The 27,959-nt window shown below is 36.0% G+C and overlaps 1 protein-coding gene across 7 annotated transcripts in view; it reads right to left on the reverse strand.

Moving 5' to 3' along the window:
- Positions 1–27,959, reverse strand: part of LOC127853424 (arrestin domain-containing protein 4-like) — a 145,604-nt gene that overhangs the window by 22,742 nt on the left and 94,903 nt on the right. The window contains exon 1 of one of the 7 annotated variants that reach the window (XM_052387956.1): positions 11,497–11,882. The exons of the other annotated variants lie outside the window; for them this stretch is intronic. Within the exon in view, the coding sequence (XP_052243916.1) occupies positions 11,497–11,501 (5 nt within the window). The 5' untranslated portion in view covers positions 11,502–11,882. Of the gene's footprint in view, positions 1–11,496; positions 11,883–27,959 lie in introns of those variants that run through there. 7 annotated transcript variants of the gene reach the window in all.

Here is a 27,959-nt window from a genome sequence, read left to right on the forward strand (position 1 = left end):
GGTCATCTGCCAGTCATTACCAATCTACCTTTGAAGTTTCATGATTCTAGGCATAAGCGTTCTTGAGTTGTCATCCGGAAACCATTTTACTATTTCGGGTCACTGTGACCTTGACCTTTGACCTAGTGACCTGAAAATCAATAGGATTCATCTGTGAGTCCTGATCAATCTACCTATAAAGTTTCATGATTCTAGGCATAAGCGTTCTTGGTTTATCATCCGGAAACCATTTTACTATTTCGGGTCACCGTGACCTTGACCTTTGACCTAGTGACCTCAAAATATATAGGGGTCATCTGCGAGTCATGATCAATGTTCCTATGAAGTTTCATGATCCTAGGTCCAAGCGTTCTTGAGTTATCATCCGTAAACCACCTGGTGGACCGACCGACTGACCGACCGACATGAGCAAAGCAATATACCCCCTCTTCTTTGAATGAAGTTTCATGATCCTAGGCATAAGCGTTCTTCAGTTATCATCTGGAAACCATTTTACTATTTCGGGTCACCATGACCTTGACCTTTGACCTAGTGACCTGAAAATCAATAGGGGTCATCTGCGAGTCATTATCAATCTACCTATCAAGTTTCATGATCCTAGGCATAAGCGTTCTTGAGTTATCATCCGGAAACCATTTTACTATTTCGGGTCACCGTGACCTTGACCTTTGACCTAGTGACCTGAAAATCAATAGGGGTCATCTGCCAGTCATTACCAATCTATCTATGAAGTTTCATGATTCTAGGCATAAGCGTTCTTGAGTTATCATCCGGAAACCATTTTTCTATTTCGGGTCACCGTGACCTTGACCTTTGACCTGGTGACCTGAAAATCAATAGGGGTCATCTGCCAGTCATTACCAATCTACCTTTGAAGTTTCATGATTCTAGGCATAAGCGTTCTTGAGTTGTCAACCGGAAACCATTTTACTATTTCGGGTCACCGTGACCTTGACCTTTGACCTAGTGACCTGAAAATCAATAGGTTTCATCTGTGAGTCCTGATCAATCTACCTATAAAGTTTCATGATTCTAGGCATAAGCGTTCTTGGTTTATCATCCGGAAACCATTTTACTATTTCGGGTCACCGTGACCTTGACCTTTGACCTAGTGACTTCAAAATATATAGGGGTCATCTGCGAGTCATGATCAATGTTCCTATGAAGTTTCATGAGTCTAGGTCCAAGTGTTCTTGAGTTATCATCCGTAAACCACCTGGTGGACCGACCGACTGACCGACCGACATGAGCAAAGTAATATACCCCCTCTTCTTTGAATGAAGTTTCATGATCCTAGGCATAAGCGTTCTTCAGTTATCATCTGGAAACCATTTTACTATTTCGGGTCACCATGACCTTGACCTTTGACCTAGTGACCTGAAAATCAATAGGGGTCATCTGTGAGTCATTATCAATCTACCTATCGAGTTTCATGATCCTAGGCATAAGCGTTCTTGAGTTATCATCCGGAAACCATTTTACTATTTCGGGTCACCGTGACCTTGACCTTTGACCTAGTGACCTGAAAATCAATAGGGGTCATCTGCCAGTCATTACCAATCTATCTATGAAGTTTCATGATTCTAGGCATAAGCGTTCTTTAGTTATCATCCGGAAACCATTTTTCTATTTCGGGTCACCGTGATCTTGACCTTTGACCTAGTGACCTGAAAATCAATAGGGGTCATCTGTGAGTCCTAATCAATCTACCTATCAAGTTTCATGATTCTAGGCATAAGCGTTCTTGAGTTATCATCCGGAAACCATTTTACTATTTCGGGTCACCATGACCTTGACCTTTGACCTAGTGACCTCAAAATCAATAGGGGTCATCTGCGAATCATGATCAATGTTCCTATGAAGTTTCATGATCCTAGGCCCAAGCTTTCTTGAGTTATCATCCGGAAACCACCTGGTGGACAGACCGACATGAGCAAAGCAATATACCCCCTCTTCTTCGAAGGGGGGCATACAAAATTGTTCAAGCAATGTGTTTAAAGCATTGAAAGCATTTAGTTTCCTAAGACATTAACCCTTTGCATGCTGGGAAATTTGTTGTCTGCTAAAATGTTGTTTCCTGAATTTCTAAAATCATCATTTTCTTCACTTTTTGACCACTATCAGAATTGCAAACAGTTTGGATCATGATCAGAAGCCACGTTTTGTGGCGTCTGATCTTGATCCAAACTGTTTGCAAAGGCCTTTAAAATTCGGTTCCCTAAGCGCTAAGAGGGTTAAATAAACTTTTATACTGTCCTGCAACATTTATGCTTTACGTGGATATGATCAAAATATAAATATGTAATGTTTGATGTAAGATTAAGATATTCAGGAGTTCTGTAGTACTTTGGCAATAGTTCTCATGAAATTATTTAATTTTGGTACATAAGGAAAGTAAGTATTCTCCACAATATCAGAAGTTCTTTGAAGTAGATATTAATTTCGACTAATTTAATTGAGCTTAATGTTGTCAAAAGCCATCAGCTTTTAGATGCACTTACAAGATCATTTCCTGAGTAGAACCAGTGTGCGTAGGTTTAACCCATTTATGCCTAGCGTCTAAAAAAAGGCCTTGGCAAACGGCGTAGACCCAGATGAGACGCCGCATCATGCGGCGTCTCATCTGGGTCTACGCTGTTTGCTCAAAGGAATTGATCCAATTTAGAAGGATGGGAGAGTCCACTAGGCATAAATGGGTTAAAGAGAAGATACTGAGAACAATCCCAAAGCTGGGATTAAACCTTCGACCTCCTTATAGTAAGATTCCATAATATCTACCAAGCCACGACTACCTCTCAATTCGTTTTAATATAAAACGTAAATATTGTGAATTAGTTTTTATCCCCTTTTCAACGCGACATTGACGGTATAACACCTTATGGAATATACTAGCCTGTATTCAACCCTGTGGGATATACCTGTCACGTGCACGGCATTCTTTTTACTTTACCACTGAATGATTTTTCATAAACAATAAAGTTGAGAAAACTTTAGCTTCAAAATTATTCAACCTTCAACCTTTAAATCTAGTCATATGACATAATTTTTCGCCATCTGTATTATGAATCAGCTGATTTATGGCGTCATAAAATGACATACTTATTGCCTCATTTTCCCCCCCAAAAAATTGACAATTTATTATAAACGCGACTTATTTCACATGTACATGTACTGTATTTGAATTGTAAATTTATCACATTTTCCTAATTTCGTGTAATGTACATTGTTTATAATCCATGCATGTACTTTTGACATTTAAGAATGTACAACGAGCCATACAAATATTGCACAATTCATAAATAATCTGCAATATTTGCTTTCCGATTTAATTCACGTTAGGCATAGAGCTGTGTAAAGTATAAGATGGTCAAAAATAGCACCACACTGGAATTCGGAATGTCCCATTTTGTACACAGGTATTATCCACTCATTTATCTGTTGTGTAAAGGAATGTTTTCCAATCTTTCTGTATTTGTATATTAAATTATTTTCTTGTAAAATATGGGCATTTACCATAGACAAATGAAACATTGTGCAAGTTTAAACATAATTATGTTTGTATGCAGAAATCTGCAAATGCAACCGAGTTTACCAACGGCTATTATTTGATAAACTGCTCCGTTTCATTTTAACAGCAGTTATGTACATAGAGTACATGACGTAGCGTGTGACGAAGATGAAAGTTTATTGAGTTCATAAACTCATTTGAATACAGTGTAAGTGATAGGATGGCATAAGGGTCTTTATTTAACTATGCTGAAATAATTATTTAAGACCCTAGATGCAAAATCGTCAATTATTGAGTTAAATGGATTATTAGATGGATTTTAAAGGATAATTAAAGGTGAGATACTAGTTCGAATGTGTTCTTGTTTTTGTTTGTACTTTTATCGTTCCCTGTTCACTGGGATATGATTTTAACATGGGCGCCATTGATGCATCAGATCACACACAGCATACCCATAACATTATATAAACAAGAGGGCCATGATGAGCGAAAAAAGCGTGAAATGCGCATGGGTTGAAAAAATTTGATCCCAAGGGCTTAATGTGAACAAACTTGGTAGAGGACTATAAGATGTCACTACATAGAAAATTTCGTAGCCCTAGGCCCAATGGTTATGAACAAGAAGATTTTTGAAGTTTGCACAAAATAGGCCTTATATAATCAAATTTTCAATTTTGTGACTCCCCAGGGCGGGGTCAAATTTGACCCCAGGGGCATAATTTGCACAAACTTGGTAGAGGACTATTAGATGTCATTACATACCAAATTTGGTAGCCCTCGGCCCAATGGTTATGGACAAGAAGATTTTTAAAGTTTTCACAAAATAAGCCTTATATAAGCAAATGTTCAATTTTTTGACCCCCGGGGCAGGGTCAAATGTGACCCCAGGGACATAATTTGAACAAACTTGGTAGAGGACTATAAGATGTCACTTCATAGAAAATTTGGTAGCCCTAGGCCCAATGGTTATGGATAAAAAGATTTTTAAAGTTTGCATAAAATAGGCCTAATTTATATATACATAAGCAAATTTTCTATTTTTTAACCCCCCCGGGGCAGGGTCAAATTTGACCCCAGAGGCATAATTTGAACAAAATTAGTAGAGGACTATAAGATGTCACTACATAGAAAATTTCGTAGCCCTAGGCCCAATGGTTATGGACAAGAAGATTTTTAAAGTTTGCACAAAATAGGCCTTATATCAGCAATTTTTCAATTTTTTAACCCCCCTGGGGCAGGTTCAAGTTTGACCCTAGGGGCATAATTTGAACAAACTTGGTAGAAAACTATAAGATGTCACTACATAGCAAATTTGGTAGCCCTAGGCCCAATGGTTATGGACAAGAAGATTTTTAAAGTTTGCACAAAATAGGCCTTATAAAGCAAATTTTCAATTTTTTAACCCCCCGGGGCAGGGTTAAGTTTGACCCTAGGGGCATAATTTGAACAAACTTGGTAGAGGATTATAAGACGTCACTACATACCAAATTTGGTAGCCCTACGCCATACGGTTATGGACAAGAAGATTTTTAAAGTTTGCACAAAATAGGCCTTATATAAGCAAATTTTCAATTTTTTAACCCCCTGGGGCAGGGTCAAATTTGACCCTAGGGGCATAATTTGAACAAACTTGGTAGAGGACTATAAGATGTCACTACATATTAAATTTGGTAGCCCTACGCCATACGGTAATGGACAAGAAGATTTATAAAGTTTTCACAAAATAGGCCTTATATAGCAATTTGTAAATTTTTTGACCCCCAGGGGCAAAGTCAAATTTGATCCCAGGGGCATAATTTGAACAAATTTGAAAGAGGTTCACCACAGGAACATTCCTGAGAAATTTCATCAGAACTGGACCAGCAGTTTAGGAGAAGAAGATGTTTAAAGAAAAAGTTAATGCACGGACGCACACACGACGGACACAGGACAATGACATAAGCCCCGCTGGCCTTTGGCCAGTGGAGCTAAAAACACCTTCTGTGCGTCCTTAAATTAGTCGTCCGAAGTCGGAAAACGTATTGCCCTGCACATTAAGTCAAATAAAGTGTCAGTCGCTGCAATTGTCTATTTACTCGTCGATGGTGTACATGTAGAATCTATCTTGACATCAACATCATTTTGTCAGGAGCAATCGCCGCCATATTGGATTTTGATCATTTTCTTTCGAAAATAAAATGAATTATAGTAAAGTAAAATCTTCTTTTTGCGGTCGTAATGTGTAACAATTCGCATGCTGCGTAAAATTGAATCGAGGCATATGGTGATATTTTTACTTGTTTTACAGTTTGTGTGTGAATTTTTTAAGACTATTTTGCGTACCAGAACAAATACATTTATATCACTACGCATGGTTACATTCGTTAGATGTTAAGCGCTTTTAAGAATGAATTAAAATAATTGTTAGACTAAGGTTATTAGATCTATTTATCTTAAATGTCACGTTGAAAAAAATCAAATGGGATAAATAGAATACTAGGATTAGCGTTGAATACAGAGAAGTTTATGTTGCTCGGCTCAAACTCCGAAAGCGCTCGCCAAGGCTCGCGCTCCCGGCGTTCTAAGCCTCGCAACATAAACTTCTCTGTATTCAACGCTTACCTAGTATTCTCTATTTTGCTTTCTGTGTCCTTGGCTCTCAGAGGGTCCATTGTGCACAGTACATCAACAGAAACTAACAAAGGTAATACAAACATATAAGAAATTAATTGGAAAACTTACTTCTCTCAGATATAGATATTGATACTGATATTGGTATCTAGATTATAGTTTCAGTGTACGATTTTGAGATATGTGACAGACATTGAACACTACAATGTTATTACATATCTATTGATCCCCAATATTTCCCTAATTTATTTATTTGCTGGGCCAGTAACTCGTAATATCTCTTGGGTATTGATCTTTGTTCCCAATTCGTCAATTTCTTCACTGGGCCAGTAATTCCTGATTTAACTTGGGCATCGATCAACTCGACTCTAAAACGTCTAACAAAATTCATTCTTATTGTAGCTGAAACAGCAAAGGCCTCTTGCTGTTAAACTTTGTCAATTACTTTTTTCTAAGATGCACAATTGTATAAAAACTGTTTTCATTTTGTTCGCCCACCTTTTTTGCACTGTAGGTGATCATTTTAACCTGATGATTTCAATGAAGAATGCTTCAAAAGATTTTGTTAAGCGAATGCTGAATGAATGTTCATAGGCTATGCTATATTAAGCTCACCCGAGCACAACATGCTTTTGTTATCACATTATGTATGCTTTTTGTCATCGCGATCCTTCACAATCAAAATTAACCATGTTAACACTCTTAACACAACATTTATTGCCAAATTTTCTATGAATATTGGACATAACTTTTCTCTCTATAAGGACATATTGGCAGTGTTCAAAACTGGGTCACATGAGGTCAACAACTTGATCATCAAGTCAGAACGCTTTAGAAATTATATAGTTGGCCCCATCATTATAAAACTTACCGAGAATATTTGTTCTATTGATATCTGACCTTCAAGTTCAACAAGTGCTGTCTCCATAGGATGACATATGCCCCTGATAAACGCTTTGATAGAAGTTATGAGCATTTTTCGAAATCTTAAACGCAGATTTCGAAACCTAAACATGGACCCTAAGTTTAAGGTCAAGGTCAAAGGGGTCAAAATTTGAGTGCGTATGGAAAGGCCTTGTCCATATTCACATGCATACCATATATGAAGGTTACATCTGAAGCGACATAGGAGTTATATTTTTCAAAACCTTAATGCAAAGTGTGACGGACAGACAGGCGGACAGACAGACAGTGCTATCACTATATGCCCTCCTTTGGGGGCATAAAAATGGTTCTAGCTCTTAAACTTTGCCACCTGAGGGGTAAGAGCATTTTTTCTTAAAGGGCTACAGTGAAACTTTGTTTATACTCTAGAAGTCTCATGTTGAATCCTTGAAACTTGCTCAGAATTGTTTGTGTTGGGCATTCGAACATAGTCAAGATCCATTGCAAAGCATAAATACTGACTTGGGGGCCAGTAGTTTTCCTGATCTGGATTTTGTTAAGTCAATACTTGTAAACCGTGACTTAAGAAGTCACATATTTAATCCAAGATACTTAAAACTAGATTCAACATTTTAGATGGAAATTACTTAGCCAAGCTCTTAAATGGTTCCAGAAACATTACAATAGATACTCAGAAAAAGTCGGATCCTTTCAGGCGTAAGTGAGTAAACCGAAGGGCAATTTGCCCTCATACACAATATGTGTGCTTGACAAACTCATATATTTCCATATCATCAATAAAGCATGCATAATGCACACACAGACAACCTGTATGACATGACTGAAAGTCAATACTTGTAAACCTTGACTTAAGAAGTCACATATTTAATCCAAGATATTTAAAACAAGATTTAACATTTTAGATGGAATACTTAGCCAAGCTCTTAAATGGTTTCAGAAACATCACAATGCTCAGAAAAAGTCGGATCCTTTCAGGCGTAGGTGAGCAAACCTAAAGGCAATTTGCCCTCATTCACATTATGTGTGCTTGACAAACTCATATATTTCCATATCATCAATAAAGCATGCATAATGCACACACAGACAACCTGTATGACATGACTAAAATAATATAGAAAACTGAAAACAAATGAGCCTTGCTCTGGAAAAACAGGGCTTAATACATGTGCATAATGTTGTCCCAAATTAGCCTATGCAGTCTAAATGCATTTTTTTTCTGGAATTAATAATTTTCCAGAAAAAATCCTTTTTCTAACATGCAACACTATTTTCACACCTTTGTTCCCGCTTCCATTGTTGCTGATCACCCAGTACCAGTTTATAAATTGATATTATGAAGCTATTTGTCTATTTATTCTCAAACCCAAACATTTGTCTTGCAACCTCACAAACACCAGTGGTAATTAATTCTCTGTACAGGATTATCCAGTGGTATTTCTTTGTTCTTGTATCATAAACACCAATTCATATGTTAACCATCTGTACCCAAGAGTGTAATAATCTACCAGCCTTGGAATGGGGTTCAGTGAGCTGGGTTAAATCAAGTCTAATTTTATATAAACATGACTGGTAAGATGTATGTTTTGCAAAAAAACGAAAAACAAAATCCACAAGAACTTCAAATAGGATGTATAAACACCTATTACAAAAGTTTAAAGGGGCCTTTTCAATCATTTTGGTAAATTGAAAAAAAAATAAAAAATAGTTGTTTCAGATTCGCAAATTTTCGTTGTAGTTATGACATTTGTGAGGAAACAGTAATAATGAACATTTACCAGGCTCTAAAATATCCATTATATGCATCTTTTGAAGATTTAAAAACCTGAAAATTATTATAAGAGCATTGCAACCCAAAACGATTGAATAATTTGGAAATTTCTGTTGTTGTTGATACATTTTGTGATATAACGAGGATTGCTTATATACAGTACAATTTATCACACATTGTATGAGAACGGAGAGCCTAGTGGTCTAAGCGATAAACTTTTACTCCAGGGGTCAGTGGTTCGAGCAAAGAAGAGGGTTACTTTTTTCTGTCTTTAATTCAGTATTTTAAAAAAATTTTTTTAGCTTTTTAGATGCAGTGTTTACATTTATCAATATAAAGCATTTAATGACAAACTTCAATACATGCCAAGATCTGTAAAAAGGCCCCTTTAATCAATGTCTTTGATTAAACTAACACAAAACAGAACCACTTCATGTAATTGTGTTATGCTTTTTGTTGATAACCAGATAGACGTCTTAACAGTTGTACTCTTTAGATATCAATTGCCATACACCTCTATTTCAACGCCAAAACCAGAGTTTGAGGGCAGAGCAATTGGCTTGTTATTTGAACTATACATAATATAATTATCATCCAGTGTTTCTGGTAATCCACAAATAGATTTCTGGGACAATCTGGAGAAACCAAAGCTGCCTGGGGAATAAAATTCCAAATTTGGGACTGATACTCGTGGTTTAGATTGATGGTTGTGTGAATTTTTCATGCAATCAACACTTTTGAGCATTTGTACAAGCCAATGAACTTTGCATTTGACGCAAACAGCAGCATCCAACCTACGTCAATGAATTCACTGAATGTGACTGCATGGTTCCATTTTTAATTATAAGAGTTTGAAATATAATCCTTGCCGCCATTACTATGTGTTCATGAGTGGAACAAATGTGTCTTGTTCTGACAAAACTGGGCTTAATGCATGTGCGTAAAGTGTCGCCCCAGATTAGCCTGTGAAGTCTGCACAGGCTAAAATCATGGACGACACTTTCCGCTTAAACTTGATTTTCGGTAAGAAGGGACTTCCTTCAAACTAAAAATACCATAAAAGCAGAAAGTGTCGTCCCTGATTAGCCTGTGCGGACTGCACAGGCTAATCTGGGACGGCACTTTACGCATAAGCATTTAGCCCAGTTTTCTCAGAACAAGACACAAATGTTTCAAAAATATATCAGCCTCATTATGGGAAAATTTGGCTTTATACATTTGCATTAATGTCATCCCAGATAAGCTTGTGCAGTCTACACAGGCTAATCAAAGAATGATCATTTTCAGCCTTCACTGGACTTTTATCAGAGGTGACCTCCTTAAAAAGAAAAAGACTAGTGGAAAGTGTCATCAATGATTTAGGCTTATCAGGGACCTGTGACACTTTCCGCCTTAACGGTATTTCTGCTAAAAAGAAACTTAATTCAAACGAAAAATACCTTTAAAAGAGCGGAAAGTATTGTCCCTGATAAACCTGTGTAAACTGCACAGGCTAAGGCCAAAAACAAAACAAAGTCTGTTTGGGGTCTTCTTGGGAAAAAAAAAAGGGTCGGTAGGTAGGGATTTTTTTCTGTCTTTCGGGTACTTAAAGAATGGAAGGCTACTAAAGCTTATTATAAGAAATACATGTATATATATATAAATGCTTGATATTAACATCTTACATGTCTATGAACGAAAATGAACAATTTTTTTTTTTTTTTTTTTTTTGATGACCCCACAGTCAGGAGACCTGAAACTGACCTTCTTTTTTTGGCCTAATCTGGGACATTTTGCCCTCATGCATTAAGCACTGTCTTCCCAGAGAGAAGTTCATATGAAGGACAATTATTTCTGAAGGGACCACACAATCATAATATTCTTGTGATTCTTGAAACAGTTTCAATGTTACACAATAATAGATGTTTATTTGGTGATTTAAAAAAAAAAATAAAAAAAATGTATAACTGTTTTGCAGTGTTATAAGACATGCCCAATACAAAATGGATTTTAGACAATTGAATGATATCTTATTCAGGAACAATCTATTAACTTTCCAACAGATTGTGATCATTAAATCTTCTTTTTAGTTGTTGCTGACTGATTTTCTGATGTTGCCAAATAAAATTTAATGTGGTCACTGCTGAACTCAAATCAAGTATTTATACAATATTTATTATATTTAAGTATAGATATAGTATATAAAGTATAGATATATACTATCTATTTTAAGATGTAGTTACAATTTTATGTTGTTTTGTTAAATAATTCATTTTGCTTTTAAGTCCTTAGAATGTCAAGTATAGATATAGTATATAAAGTATAGATATATACTATCTATTTTAAGATGTAGTTACAATTTTATGTTGTTTTGTTAAATAATTCATTTTGCTTTTAAGTCCTTAGAATGTCAATAAATTATTTTCCCTAGAAATAAGAGGAACAATATGAGGTAACTCAAGAATAATGTTTGAATATTGAATAATGTAGTATTATATAATTTTATTCCTATAAGTTAAGACTTAATAAAACCATGGTTATCAATTATTTAAACTCCTAATGAAAAACAATCAAAAACAGTTAATTACCTTATAAATTCATACATTTAATACATTCATTTCTTAAAATTGGTAATGTCATGTACAATTTTAATAAAACAAATACAATAATCATTTTTCATAAAAGTGATTAAACAATTAATGGCAAAACATCCCCAATAACTTACCTCATGTACAAATTATTATCCAATATGCATTAATCAACTAAAATGTGAAATTCTCATTAATAATCATGACACTACACATCTTTTTATAAAATCTCTCAAAATCTCATTAATAGAAAATTCATAATCCAAAAATCACTTGTGAACCATTTGTTTCTCCACAGCCCACTTTTAGCAAAAGATAGAAATGCAAAATACAATACAGTGAAATATCCTTTAATATGATTCAGCTACTCAGGTGCTTCCATCCATTCTTATAGTACCCGAGTCAGTCTATATCTATCTATTGATCTCACCCTGCTCATAAAAACAGTTCCTTTATGTACTAGGTACCTGAAGCAAGATTTACAACTTAAAATCTTGTTGTTAAGAACACAACCTGTGCCTGCCTGGCTTCCAATAGCCGTGAGCAATCTAATTGAGGACTTGCGTAAATATCCCTAACAAGTTGACAAACCAATACTGCCTGGTACGCAGTGTTATGAGCTGTAATTGGCCCATAGTGCCTGCTTAATTGTCATTTCTCACTATTGGCTTTACAGCCACTCTCAAGTAATTGATGGTGGCAAATCATGTAAATTAAATCTTGTGTAACATTTATCAAACATGCACACACAAACACTCCCTCACACTTTGAGCTTAACAAATATCCCTGTGACCTTAACCTAATCCCTTGCTTCCTCAAGACTAACCAGTATTCAGGTCCTAAGAATTTTCTAGATAGTGTGCTGAAGCAAATTTTATGTTACACACCATTCAAGACTGACCTTGATCTTTGACCTAAAAATCAAGAGGCATCTTTCTTTGATCACAAGTAACCATCATACCAATTAAGATGATTACATGTCACAGGTTTCACATACCAAAACCTTGATACAAGTCAGTTTGACCTTGACCCTTAACCTGTTGAAATAAATCATAATATGCTTCAATATATGTATCCCGGAAAAAGCAACTTTTTGGAAAAAAACACTAATCTGCTGGTACAAATAAACATGACCCATTTATAATCCTTTCAAAATCACACACCGTATCAACCGTTTTAATTTAAAGTAAGCTATCATTGGTTGATTCAATGGACCAGCGTTGTTTGTACCGGGTGATTAGTGTTTTTTTCTAAACTCGTGCTTTTCCGGGATAGATCTATTTCCTACCATGTAACCACTATTCTAATTTGCATGATCATAGTTCTGTGTTCTCAAAATATAGAGCCAAAACACATTTCCTGTCACATGAACCTGTGCCCTTGACCTTTGACATGTTGACCTAAAAATCTGTATGTGTTTTACAGCAATTACATAGAGGATATTTGTTGGATCCGGTGGATTATCGATTTTAATTCACGAGTGATCATAGAAAATAATATTTTCACGAGTGGCGCAGCCACGAGTGAAAATATATGTTTTCTATGATCACGAGTGAATTAAAGTCGATAATCCACCGAATCCAACAAATTTTCTTTTTATTTAATGCATTTTTCACAGTTTATATACATTGTTCAAGAGTTTAACTAACGAATTTTGCTGGGATAATGACGTCATTTCGTCAAAAAAATGACGTCATTTCACAGTAAACAATGAAAATTATCGATAATTCTCACTGATAATTTTCACTGTTTGAAACAGTGAAATTATCAGTTTTAATTCACTGATATTTCTCTATAAACCACCGGAAAGCATTAAATAAATGGTTGTATATGAAAGTGTTCTCCAAATATCATGAATAAACAAATGGGCTCAGAAATGTCACCCAACTGACCAAACCTATCTTTGAACACATTCAAAGCCATAAACCCTAGTATCTTCTTCAAAAAGGAGTTGAATTGGGGCATACAAAAGTCCCTGTACACAGAACAGTAACACATATGCAGGCTAAAATGGCTTCACTTCCTCTGTAAGAAGTGATGTGCTTTTCACTATAGCTTATTTTGCTTGAAAGAAATACATTTTTCTGCCTTTTTTATAGAATGAAATCTAATCCCAATTTTATTTTAAGTGTTACAAAGTTTTATTCTGCGATTAAATATTAAAGAAAACACTTTCCACAAGAATTAAATGATCTTGTACATGAAAACATAAAATTTTCACAAACTTAATCAGTACAGAAGATTTCCACAAAATACATGTGAAGTGTTTTTTTAAAGCTGCAATTTGTTGACTGTGGTTGTAATTCAGCCTAATGTTATATATGGAGCTACTCTTTGGCAAAAGACCCATTTTTGCATGACCTGGCTCAATTATATTTCATCTGCTAGGTGACGCACAAGCAACTATTATGCTTCAAGGACAATTTGTTACAGACAATACCATCCAAACTCTACTGTGAGTGAGCACTGTATTTAATATGAATTACAACAAAATCTGCTGAAACAGTTAATTAATTTTATCAATTACAGCTCTTGAAATTACAAGATCAATAAAAGGATTCAGAATAGAGTCAAACATACTCTTTTGTAATCAAAATATTAATAGACATGCCTGTCATATTTGTTGCTGATAAAAATGAATGACAAACATTGGAACTGAATTACTCTCTTTTATTGAACACAGGAATGGCAAATGTCAATAAAGCAAACAAATTATTACTCGAGCTTCAAAACTGAAATTGGATGAAATTACATCAATATGTAAATATGAACATCAAAGTGTCTTTGCAGTCCATATTGATGTCTGCTATTTGAAGTTTCTTTGTAATCGTTTGAGAAATGTCTAAGAAGTTTGTGAAGTTTTTAATGTCACACAAACGTTCACTAGTTTATATAACAGTCAAAACAGTACAAGGGCACAAAACTTAGAAACAAATACATCACTGTTCAGGAGAAATGACCAACAAAAGGGGGTTTAATGCATGTGCATAAATGTCATCCCAGATTAGCCTGTGTAGTCAACAGGGACAACACTTTCCACCTTCAATAATTTTTTCCTAAGAAGAGACTTTCTTAATTAAAACAGAAAATATCATAAAAGCGGAAAGTGTCGTCCCTGATAAGCCTGTGTGGACTAAACAGGCTAATCTAGGACGACGCTTTACGCACATGCATTAAACCCCTTTTTCACAGAGCACGGCTCATTTACAAGTTGTGAATAAATGTGGATAAAATGTAAATAAAACACAAAAAGTTAACATAATGAAATCAGTAAAATGGATATTACTTCTTCAAACTCTTTCTTTCAATATTTAACAATATATCAGCTTTATTTCCAACTATCTAAAAGAAAAGCCATCAAAAGGTGTTTGGCACAGTTTACACTTCATTCTGAGATAGGCAGAAAATATATCCCAGTCCTTCTCTTGCAAACAACACTTAACAACCTATTAATAAACTAAATACTGATTTCAACTTGATGAGACATTTTGTAGGGAAATCTCACAGAAACCAGAATCATAGTTCTGTATTGCTTCAGTGTGCATTTTCATCCTGATATCAAGGATAATGCCTGCAAATACTGCTGGCTTAGTGTTCTTGTCAGAAACCTTACCCTTATGAAAACAGGACAACACACAGCTGACAAGAGCATTTATTAAGTGACACATCTGTTGTGAAACCTTGGTGGGTAAATATGCAAGCTGGCCAATAATGGCTTAAGACCCATTTTTGCAAGATGTTGGTAATAGTACGGCCCTTACCACTTCTTTTAAAGGGGCATACTGATTGGAGCACCAAAATTGAAACCATTTTGATCAAGGACACTTTCTAGGCAGTATAATTATCTTAAACATAATTAGACCACTAAAATATAGACAGCTATTGGATACCATTTTAGGAAATATTATCAAAGTGATCAGAATACTTAAAGTCCTTTCTAGATATGGGCAATCATTTCCAAGCCAATCAATAGTTCTTTTGTGATGACTCCAGTTGTCATTGTAAATTGACGTTTTTATTTTCATTTAATGTTTTCAAATGGTAACCAGCCTACAATTAATTATTTCTGTGGCTTTTAGCAAATAAAGTGATTGACCAATTTTATTGTGCATAAATTATATTGGAACAGTAATAATTACCCAGTATAATTGGCTTGTACACAACCTAAATCAAACTTGCGAAGGCTATTGGCAAAGTATCAACATGAATAAACCTTAACAGTATCATTACTAAAGCCTTGAACACTGGTTTTAACTACAATCAAGTTTGCAACAACATTATTTCTGTACATATATTTGGTCTTTCCTGCACCAACTTGTCTTTGACAAAGGATCTCTCAACCTATGTGAATTGCAAAATGTTTTTCCTGTTTCCAGATACTTATTCTGTTAACCCTTTCCCACTCAGAAGCAAAGTGAAAACAGCCAAGTGCAAACAGCATAAAACCAGAACAGCCTGCGAGTAACTCAGAAAATTTAAACTGACACTCTAATAACATCAACCAAATGATATTACAAAACTTTGTTAAATTTAGGTGCTATAAAAATCAATAGTTTTTAGTTAAACAAAGTCTTAAGGTAATTACTTACATTCTGCCTGATCACTTATTTAATATTGTTCCCAAATAGTTCTCTTTGAATACCCAGGAGGCATTTCCAAGAATCCAAAGAAATGTTCCTGTGAAGCCAAATCCCTATGAATTAAGACCCAGAAGGAGATCTTGGGTGGGAAACTAATGTGAGATGCATTTAATAACAGCCAACAAGTTTTTTCTTTCTATTTGATTACAGCTCGTCAAAACCAATAGAATAGTAACAAACAATTTATACATTGACAGTATACGATTACAGCTTAGTGATTTACAGAAAATTGTCAGGTATAATCAGATTGTTATACAAGAACAACAGAGGTTAATTACTAGGACTATTAAAGTCACTGACAATTAGTGTAAACATAAGCAATACAATCCATGGAATAAGTTATAAACAGCAGGAACAATATAGTTTTACGAGGAACAATGGTAACATTGAAATGATGAAGTTTATTAGACAAGAGGGCCTGAAAGGCCCAAAGTCGCTCACCTGAGATAACAAAATATTATTGGGACAAATCTTCTGACCAAGTTTCACGAAGATCGGAAAATAAATGTGGCCTCTAGAGTGTTAACAAGGTTTTACTATAGCCATATAAGGAAAAATGCCCCGCCCCCTGGCAGCCATGTTTTTCAACCAACCGGCATCATTTTAGAACTCTTCCAAGATATTATCGGGATGAATCTTCTGACCAAGTTTCATGAAGATCGGACAGTAAATGTGGCCTCTAGAGTGTTAAAAAGATTTTACTACAGCCATATAAGGAAAAATGCCCCGCCCCTTGGAAGCCATTTTTTTCAAGCAAACATAATTATTTTCGAACTCATCCAAGATATCATTGAGACCAATCTTCTAACCAAATGTCATGAAGATTGGACAATAAATGTGGCCTCTAGAGTGTTAACAAGGTTTTACGAAAGCCATATATAGCCATATAAGGAAAAATGCCCCGCCCCTGGTGGCCATGTTTTTGAAGCAACCAAAACCATTTTCGAACTCATCCAAGATATTATTGGGACAAATCTTCTGACCAAGTTTCATGATGATCGGAAAATAAATGTGACCTCTAGAGTTTTAACAAGGTTTTACTATAGCCATATAAGGAAAATAGCCCCGCCCCGTGGTGGCCATGTTTTTCAACCAACCGGCATCATTTTTGAACTCGTCCAAGATATAACTGGGATGAATCTTCTGACCAAGTTTCATGAAGATCTGACTATAAATGTGGCCTCTAGAGTGTTAACAAGATTTTAGTATAGCCTTATATAGCCATTTAAGGAAAAATGCCCTGCCCCTTGGCGGCCATGTTTTTCAAGCAAACGTAACCATTTTCGTACTCATCCAAGATATCATTAAGACAAATCTTCTGACCATATTTCATCAAGATTGGACAATAAATGTGGCCTCTAGAGTGTTAACAAGGTTTTACTATAGCCATATTAGGAAAAATGCCCCGCCCCCTGGCGGCCATGTTTTTCAACCAACCGGCATCATTTTCGAACTCGTCCAAGATATTATTGGGATGAATCTTCTGACCAAGTTTCATGAAGATTGGACAATAAATGTGGCCTCTAGAGTGTTAACAAAATTTTACTATAGCCATATAAGGAAAAATGCCCCGCCCCTTGATAGCCATGTTTTTCAGGCAAAGGTTACCATTTTTGAACTCATCCAAGATATCAGTGGGACAAATCTTCTGACCAAGTTTCATGAAGATCGGAAAATAAATGTGGCCTCTAGAGTGTTAACAAGGTTTTACTATAGCCATCTAAGGAAAAATGCCCCGCCCCCTGGCTGCCATGTTTTTCAACCAACCGACATCATTTTCAAACTCCTCCAAGATAATATTGGGATGAATCTTCTGACCAAGTTTTATGAAGATCAGACAATAACTGTGGCCTCTAGAGTGTTAACAAGATTTTACTAAAGCCATATATAGCCATATCAGGAAAAATGCCCTGCCCATTGGCAGCCATGTTTTTCAAGCAAACGTAACCATTTTCGAACTCATCCAAGATATCATTGAAACCAATATTCTGACCAAATTTCATGAAGATTGGACAATGAATGTGGACTCTAGAGAGTTAACAAGGCAAATGTTGACGCCGCACAACGGACAACGGACGATGGACGACAGACAAAAAGCGATCACAAAAGCTCACCATGAGCACGTTGTGCTCAGGTGAGCTAAAAAAGAGGTTAAAGTAGATGGGCCTTACTCTGTGAAAAGGGGGTTTAATAAATGTGTGTAAAGTGTCATCCCAGATTAGCCTGTGCAGTCCCCACAAGCTTATCAGGGACAACACTTTTTTTCTTAACTGGATTTTTGCTAAGATTAGAGACATTCTTTAAACAAAAAATATAATATAAGGAAAAAGTGTTGTCCCTGATAAGCCTGTGCGAACTTCACAGGCTTATCTGGTACAACACTGTACGCGCATGCATTAAATCCCTTTTCAAACAGCACGGCCCAAATCAGTTTGTTTATGTAGTTATGAGCTATTATAATTAACAATTAACAAACATAAATTGACAACTTTACAAGACTTACAGCAGCGCTCAATGAAAACAGGGCTTAATGTATATGCATAAATTATTTCCAAGCTTAGCCTGTCCAGTCTGCACAGGCTAAATAGGGACAACACTTTACGCTTGTTTTGTGCTTTTGTTTAAAGCCCATTATTAGCAAAAAATGTATTTATTATGAAAAGTGTTATCCCTGATTAGTCTATGCAGACTGCACAGGCTTATCTAGGACAATACTTTATGCATGTGCATTAAGCCCTGTTTTCCCAGAGCATTGCTTACAAAGAGTCAACTGTTCAATGCCAAACAGGATGAAAAGTTTACAAAAATAAAACGCTATTGTAAAGAAACAATACTAGGAAAACAAAACAAAATCATCAGAAAATCATTCAGGGCTGTTATGATTTTAAAAGCCTCTTCAAGGGCCAATTTGCAATCTAAGGTTTCATTTCCGGTAACAAATAAGCTGATTTCTGTGATATAAACATTGCAAGACAGTGTTTCTTTTGCCAAAGTGGAATTCACTAAGACATAATTCAAAGACTTCCCCGGCGAAATGTTGTTCATGATTTCATGAACACTTCAAGCCAATCAAGAACTGTTCATGAACGGTTCTGAAAAAGTTCCTGAGCTTGGTTCATGAACTTTTGGACATGAACTGTTCTTAAGACATGTTCATGAACTGTTTATGAATTATTGTTGAACATTTCAAAGTTCATGAACAGTTCTTCATCTAACCATAAATACTTAGTGATGAACATTTCATGCACAAGTATTTCTAATGACTTTTCTGAGACAGACTTTAAGGATCCATCATGAATAATTCATGAATTCCTTTGTGCTAGATGTTTCATACATATTTTTGAAAGTAATATTGAAATGTCTAGCATACAAATCTTGTAGATTTGTGAAACCTGTGAAGTTAGTATGAATATGCATAGTACTTTCACCACTGTAAGTTAGAGTTCTTGACCTGTTCTAGAGAATTTTAAGAACATTTGTACAAGAACTGTTCAAGAACTGCCTTCAGGAACACTTCAATAACTTTTTAAGGACCTTTCCTGTTCTTGAATTATTCTTAAACTATTCTTGAACACTTTAAGAACTTTTTTGAACAACATGTTTCCTTCTGATGTTCTTAAACAGGTCTACACAATGTTTTTGAACGTATGATGGACTTTTTAAGAATCCAATATGTTCTTAAAAGGATCTGTCATTGTTCTTGGAAGACTTAAAAGACAAGTTTAAGAACATTTTAAGGACATCTTATTTCAAGAACAGTTTAAGTTGATATCAAGAACTCAATGTAGATTGCATTGCTGTTTTTACAAAGAAAGAATATTGTGTGCACAGGAAGTTGAAACGGAAGGCACATGGTTTATGTTATATTTGAAAATGTAAGTCTTTAATAAATTACCGGCTGAACTGATCAGCCATTGGTTCCATTTCAAGTTCTTTGGCACTGTAAGTGTAACCATTTCAGGGAAACCATTGATTAGTAAATGATTCTTGAACTGAAAATGAGACTATTCATAATCTTTTCAATACATGAATTATTCATGAACATATAGTGCAAAGTTGTATTATGAAATTTAAAGAATATTATCAAACCACTTGTATCTCAGTTATTAGTGTTATATTTAAATTATTGTTATATGTTGCTATCAATATGTTATGTGCTAATACAAGACTTGTTTCTTCTTACCCTGACCTGTTTGTTGAGCTTTAGTAACACTTATGATAACCTTTGCATAAATTGACAAATTCTTGTTCATAAATAGTTCATGAACACTTCATGCCACCTCAGTTCATGAACTCTTGAAGAACTATGGTTCATGAACTATTCGTGAACAGAAAATGAGCCATTGAAAAATAGAAGGAAAATGTTCATGAACTGTTCGTGAACAGCAAAACCCTGAATAATGTTTCAAGAATTGTGTTGTTCATGAACTGTTCAAGAACACTTCATGCCATTGATGTTCATGAATAGTTCATGAACATTTCATGCCATAATGGTTCAAGAATAGTTCATGAACACTTCATGCCACACGGGTTCAAGAATAGTTCATGAACACTTCATGCCATAAGGGTTCAAGAATAGTTCATGAACACTTCATGCCATTAGGTTTCAAGAATATTTCATGAACACTTCATGCCATTAGTGTTCATGAACAGTTCATGAACTAAAATTTCAAGAACTTTTCACAGACGTGGCTCATTTTCTGTTCACAAACTATTCGTGAACAGTTCATGAACTCAGTTCACGAACAGTTCATGAACTGTTCACGAATTATTCGTGAACTGCAGAACAACATTTCGCAGGGGTTAGATTAGACATCAAAGCAAAAAATAAAAGAAAGCCAAATCAATTGTCTGTTACAGTTTTCTTTAGTGTTGAACTGGTGTGAGTGCCTCTATGTCCAAGACAGCTATGCCATTTGAGAATTATGAACTCCTCACAGGGCTGACCAAGCTGGACAGGTTGCAGGGTAGAAGACACAGGTTGCAGGGTAGAGGACACAGGTTGCAGGGTAGAGGACACAGGTTGCAGGGTAGAGGACACAGGTTGCAGGGTAGAGGACACAGGTTGCAGGGTAGAGAACACAGGTTGTAGGGTAGAGAACACAGGTTTCAGGGTAGAGGACACAGGTTGCAGGGTAGAGGACACAGGTTGCAGGGTAGAGGACACAGGTTGCAGGGTAGAGGACACAGGTTGCAGGGTAGAGGATACAGGTTGCAGGGTAGAAGACACAGGTTGCAGGGTAGAGGACACAAGTTGCAGGGTAGAGGACACAGGTTTCATGATAGAGGACACAGGTTGCAGGGTAGAGGACACAGGTTGCAGGGTAGAGGACACTGGTTGCAGGGTAGAGGACACAAATATTGGCCACCTCTTATGGAGGCTAAGAGGTATGAGAAGGATCATTCAAGGCAGAAACAAGAGATGTGTTGTTTGTCAGAAACACAATGCCCCTTCTGCGCCGCTTTGAATTAAAAACATTTTTTTTATTATATCCCTTTAAAAAAATATAACTTCCCTTGTGAAAATGATCTGTACCTGCCAAATGATATAAAATAGAAATTGTCTCCCTTATAAGCTTGTTACTTCCCTTGGATTTTGTGTTTTTACCTTTGACCTTGAAGGATGACCTTGACCTTTCACCACTCAAAATATGCAGCTCCATGAGATACACATGCATGCCAAATATCAAGTTTTGCAACAGTTATAGCCAGTTTTCAGACGGACACACAGACTGACAGACAGACTGACAATTCAACTGCTATATGCCACCCTACCGGGGGGCAATAAAACAAGGGCAAGCATCTGGCACCTGCTGTAAACATGTAATGTATATGTAAACTTTTGTTATAATTAAATTGTCCAAAAAATTAAGAGTCATTATTAGTTATTATAGGGAAACATCTGGGAGTCTGAAGAATAAGTCAAGTAAATTATTTATCTTGGCTAAAATTTGGGTGTCCCAAAACTAAGAGTCAGCCAGAAAACTTATGAGTAGTTACAATGTTCTTATTAATGAACATAAACAGCATAGTCCTAAATAACCCATTGTTAAATTAGATGCAGGGTAGAAGACACAGGTTGCAGGGTAGAGGACACAAGTTGCAGGGTAGAGGACACAGGTTTCATGATAGAGGACACAGGTTGCAGGGTAGAGGACACAGGTTGCAGGGTAGAGGACACTGGTTGCAGGGTAGAGGACACAAATATTGGCCACCTCTTATGGAGGCTAAGAGGTATGAGAAGGATCATTCAAGGCAGAAACAAGAGATGTGTTGTTTGTCAGAAACACAATGCCCCTTCTGCGCCGCTTTGAATTAAAAACATTTTTTTTATTATATCCCTTTAAAAAAATATAACTTCCCTTGTGAAAATGATCTGTACCTGCCAAATGATATAAAATAGAAATTGTCTCCCTTATAAGCTTGTTACTTCCCTTGGATTTTGTGTTTTTACCTTTGACCTTGAAGGATGACCTTGACCTTTCACCACTCAAAATATGCAGCTCCATGAGATACACATGCATGCCAAATATCAAGTTTTGCAACAGTTATAGCCAGTTTTCAGACGGACACACAGACTGACAGACAGACTGACAATTCAACTGCTATATGCCACCCTACCGGGGGGCAATAAAACAAGGGCAAGCATCTGGCACCTGCTGTAAACATGTAATGTATATGTAAACTTTTGTTATAATTAAATTGTCCAAAAAATTAAGAGTCATTATTAGTTATTATAGGGAAACATCTGGGAGTCTGAAGAATAAGTCAAGTAAATTATTTATCTTGGCTAAAATTTGGGTGTCCCAAAACTAAGAGTCAGCCAGAAAACTTATGAGTAGTTACAATGTTCTTATTAATGAACATAAACAGCATAGTCCTAAATAACCCATTGTTAAATTAGATGCACTGTTGCTATTTTGGGGATGTTTTTTTATCAAGAACAGGTTGTCAAGTATGTTAAATGCCAGTTCCAATCTTTATGCTCCTGGGTTCCAAGCAATAAACCATTCAACAATCCTGGAGTTATAGTGATGGCTGATAAATATGGAGTAAATACAGTAAATTACATTGACATAGCATGAGAACAGTTGTTGTTGATTATCTGGTCCTAACTATCTTATAAGATAATAAAATATAGTACTTGGAAGAAACAAACATGGTGCCAGAATAAGAAAACATGGTACCTGGGTAGTTGTTTACATAATCTACTGGTAATGATAAATTAATCTAGTGAAACAAATAATTTGAGAGTAGTGTTAACCAATTGACAATTGGTCATTAAGATCTGTTATCTTGTCCCTGTATAATCATATGTTATCTTTATCAATGGGTAGTGGAGGTAAATGTAAAAGCCAGTTAATATACCATATTTTTCGGGGTATAAGTCGCAACTTTTTTAAAGGCAAAAGTAACATGCGTTGTATGCCCCGGAGCGTCTTATGTATGTACAAAATCGATTTTTCCAAAGTTAGAATGTGAAATTTTAAAGTCAGAATTGCATAAATCCGCGAGTTTGATAACCATTGCCGGTAATTTGTTTCGCTGTTTTTGTAACACAATTTTATTTTACACATAGTTGGTTACACACTACTAACGATACTATTGGGGTACTATACAGTACCGTAACGTAAATTTAACAACGCAACAAAAAAATAGTCGTCTACTAAATTTATTTTACGAGCTAACCTTACGATTTTTACAACAATTTGAAACAAAAAATAACAAAGTACAACAAACAAACACAATACACTGCACTAAAGTAGATGGGCCTTACTCTGTGAAAAGGGGGTTTAATAAATGTGTGTAAAGTGTCATCCCAGATTAGCCTGTGCAGTCCCCACAAGCTTATCAGGGACAACACTTTTTTTCTTAACTGGATTTTTGCTAAGATTAGAGATATTCTTTAAACAAAAAATATAAGGAAAAAGTGTTGTCCCTGATAAGCCTGTGCGAACTTCACAGGCTTATCTGGTACAACACTGTACGCGCATGCATTAAATCCCTTTTCAAACAGCACGGCCCAAATCAGTTTGTTTATGTAGTTATGAGCTATTATAATTAACAATTAACAAACATAAATTGACAACTTTACAAGACTTACAGCAGCGCTCAATGAAAACAGGGCTTAATGTATATGCATAAATTATTTCCAAGCTTAGCCTGTCCAGTCTGCACAGGCTAAATAGGGACAACACTTTACGCTTGTTTTGTGCTTTTGTTTAAAGCCCATTATTAGCAAAAAATGTATTTATTATCAAAAGTGTTATACCTGATTAGTCTATGCAGACTGCACAGGCTTATCTAGGACAATACTTTATGCATGTGCATTAAGCCCTGTTTTCCCAGAGCATTGCTTACAAAGAGTCAACTGTTCAATGCCAAACAGGATGAAAAGTTTACAAAAATAAAACGCTATTGTAAAGAAACAATACTAGGAAAACAAAACAAAATCATCAGAAAATCATTCAGGGCTGTTATGATTTTAAAAGCCTCTTCAAGGGCCAATTTGCAATCTAAGGTTTCATTTCCGGTAACAAATAAGCTGATTTCTGTGATATAAACATTGCAAGACAGTGTTTCTTTTGCCAAAGTGGAATTCACTAAGACATAATTCAAAGACTTAGATTTGACATCAAAGCAAAAAATAAAAGAAAGCCAAATCAATTGTCTGTTACAGTTTTCTTTAGTGTTGAACTGGTGTGAGTGCCTCTATGTCCAAGACAGCTATGCCATTTGAGAATTATGAACTCCTCACAGGGCTGACCAAGCTGGACAGGTTGCAGGGTAGAAGACACAGGTTGCAGGGTAGAGGACACAGGTTGCAGGGTAGAGGACACAGGTTGCAGGGTAGAGGACACAGGTTGCAGGGTAGATGACACAGGTTGCAGGGTAGAGGACACAGGTTGCAGGGTAGAGGACACAGGTTGCAGGGTAGAGGACACAGGTTGCAGGGTAGAGAACACAGGTTGTAGGGTAGAGAACACAGGTTGCAGGGTAGAGGACACAGGTTGCAGGGTAGAGGACACAGGTTGCAGGGTAGAGGACACAGGTTGCAGGGTAGAGGACACAGGTTGCAGGGTAGAGGATACAGGTTGCAGGGTAGAAGACACAGGTTGCAGGGTAGAGGACACAAGTTGCAGGGTAGAGGACACAGGTTGCATGATAGAGGACACAGGTTGCAGGGTAGAGGACACAGGTTGCAGGGTAGAGGACACTGGTTGCAGGGTAGAGGACACAAATATTGGCCACCTCTTATGGAGGCTACATGTAAGAGGTATGAGAAGGATCATTCAAGGCAGAAACAAGAGATGTGTTGTTTGTCAGAAACACAATGCCCCTTCTGCGCCGCTTTGAATTAAAAACATTTTTTTTATTATATCCCTTTAAAAAAATATAACTTCCCTTGTGAAAATGATCTGTACCTGCCAAATGATATAAAATAGAAATTGTCTCCCTTATAAGCTTGTTACTTCCCTTGGATTTTGTGTTTTTACCTTTGACCTTGAAGGATGACCTTGACCTTTCACCACTCAAAATATGCAGCTCCATGAGATACACATGCATGCCAAATATCAAGTTTTGCAACAGTTATAGCCAGTTTTCAGACGGACACACAGACTGACAGACAGACTGACAATTCAACTGCTATATGCCACCCTACCGGGGGGCAATAAAACAAGGGCAAGCATCTGGCACCTGCTGTAAACATGTAATGTATATGTAAACTTTTGTTATAATTAAATTGTCCAAAAAATTAAGAGTCATTATTAGTTATTATAGGGAAACATCTGGGAGTCTGAAGAATAAGTCAAGTAAATTATTTATCTTGGCTAAAATTTGGGTGTCCCAAAACTAAGAGTCAGCCAGAAAACTTATGAGTAGTTACAATGTTCTTATTAATGAACATAAACAGCATAGTCCTAAATAACCCATTGTTAAATTAGATGCACTGTTGCTATTTTGGGGATGTTTTTTTTATCAAGAACAGGTTGTCAAGTATGTTAAATGCCAGTTCCAATCTTTATGCTCCTGGGTTCCAAGCAATAAACCATTCAACAATCCTGGAGTTATAGTGATGGCTGATAAATATGGAGTAAATACAGTAAATTACATTGACATAGCATGAGAACAGTTGTTGTTGATTATCTGGTCCTAACTATCTTATAAGATAATAAAATATAGTACTTGGAAGAAACAAACATGGTGCCAGAATAAGAAAACATGGTACCTGGGTAGTTGTTTACATAATCTACTGGTAATGATAAATTAATCTAGTGAAACAAATAATTTGAGAGTAGTGTTAACCAATTTACAATTGGTCATTAAGATCTGTTATCTTGTCCCTGTATAATCATATGTTATCTTTATCAATGGGTAGTGGAGGTAAATGTAAAAGCCAGTTAATATACCATATTTTTCGGGGTATAAGTCGCGACTTTTTTACAGGCAAAAGTAACATGCGTTGTATGCCCCGGAGCGTCTTATGTATGTACAAAATCGATTTTTCCAAAGTTAGAATGTGAAATTTTTAAGTCAGAATTGCATAAATCCGCGAGTTTGATAACCATTGCCGGTAATTTGTTTCGCTGTTTTTGTAACACAATTTTATTTTACACATAGTTGGTTACACACTACTAACAATACTATTGGGGTACTATACAGTACCGTAACGTAAATTTAACAACGCAACAAAAAAATAGTTGTCTACTAAATTTATTTTACGAGCTAACCTTACGATTTTTACAACAATTTGAAACAAAAAATAACAAAGTACAACAAACAAACACAATACACTGCAACGCCGATATATCGCGGACCGTTATATCGCGCTGTCCAATATATCGCGCTTTTGCTATGGCTCCCAAAAATCCGACGAGCATGATCACTAAATGACATGTTTTAATCTGAGAATTCGCTTACTTCAGCAAAAAAACGGTTCAAGCTAGTATCAACACCCCATATTTCGCGGCTAACTATGGCACGCAGTGAAGCGTGAAAAACAGTCGATTAGTGACAATGTTGTTTACACAAGGCTGGGGTTGTTTTTAACACTTAGGAAATATCCAATTAGTGTCATTGCAAAGGTAATAATGGCAGTTTACTGATATATAAATTGTTAAATTTCGGTACTGGTCATGAATTTCTTTGTCCTGATAAAAAGCGCGCGAAAATTGGCGTGGGCGTATTTATTTGTAAATAAAAATTTCGTAGCCGGTACAACATTGCGATAATTTAATTTCCGTTAAAAGTTTCGTTGTAAATTTCAACAAAAGTACCGCGGTATCTCGCGAATTATGTGGCATTGACATTTCCTCTTAATAAAATATAATTCAAACACGCGGTATCGTTACCGTTACGCTAAGGGTAAATTCGAATCTATGCACAATGTATTTTTAATACGTTTTTTACGGCAAGAATTTTTCATTTTAGCAGATTCGCGAGAGATCGTACATGAAAATAAAAAACATAATTTACATTTTGGTTTTTATGATAAATACACAGATACTTAATTACTTATGTAGTAATGAAAACGTTTATTGTAGAATTGGTTTGCAATTATTACAATACAAATATGTAGCAGCGCTGTATATAAAATGAAAACATTGGGGAAATTTGACAAGTTAACCGCTATACAATTAAGTTAGACATTTCTCGAGTTATATCGCGCGCCGGATATATCGTGCTCGCGATCTTTGGACCCCACCAACCGCGATATATCGGCGTTGCAGTGTATCAATGAGAAGCAGAGTATACAACAATAAGTATACAATCAGATACGGCACAATAAAAATTCACATCATTTATTCGCCATGGTCGTCGACATCGGAGAATCCGTCAGCGATGTCCCCAGTGTGCATTACAAGCGTTTATTGGTATGCCTGCAATACCACATGTCTGCAAACCTGAGATCTCAAATACCCTTTAACCATCTGCGATAGATGAACGAACATAATCTC

Source organism: Dreissena polymorpha, chromosome 12, assembly GCF_020536995.1.
Source record: "Dreissena polymorpha isolate Duluth1 chromosome 12, UMN_Dpol_1.0, whole genome shotgun sequence".
Classification (NCBI taxonomy): domain Eukaryota; kingdom Metazoa; phylum Mollusca; class Bivalvia; order Myida; family Dreissenidae; genus Dreissena; species Dreissena polymorpha.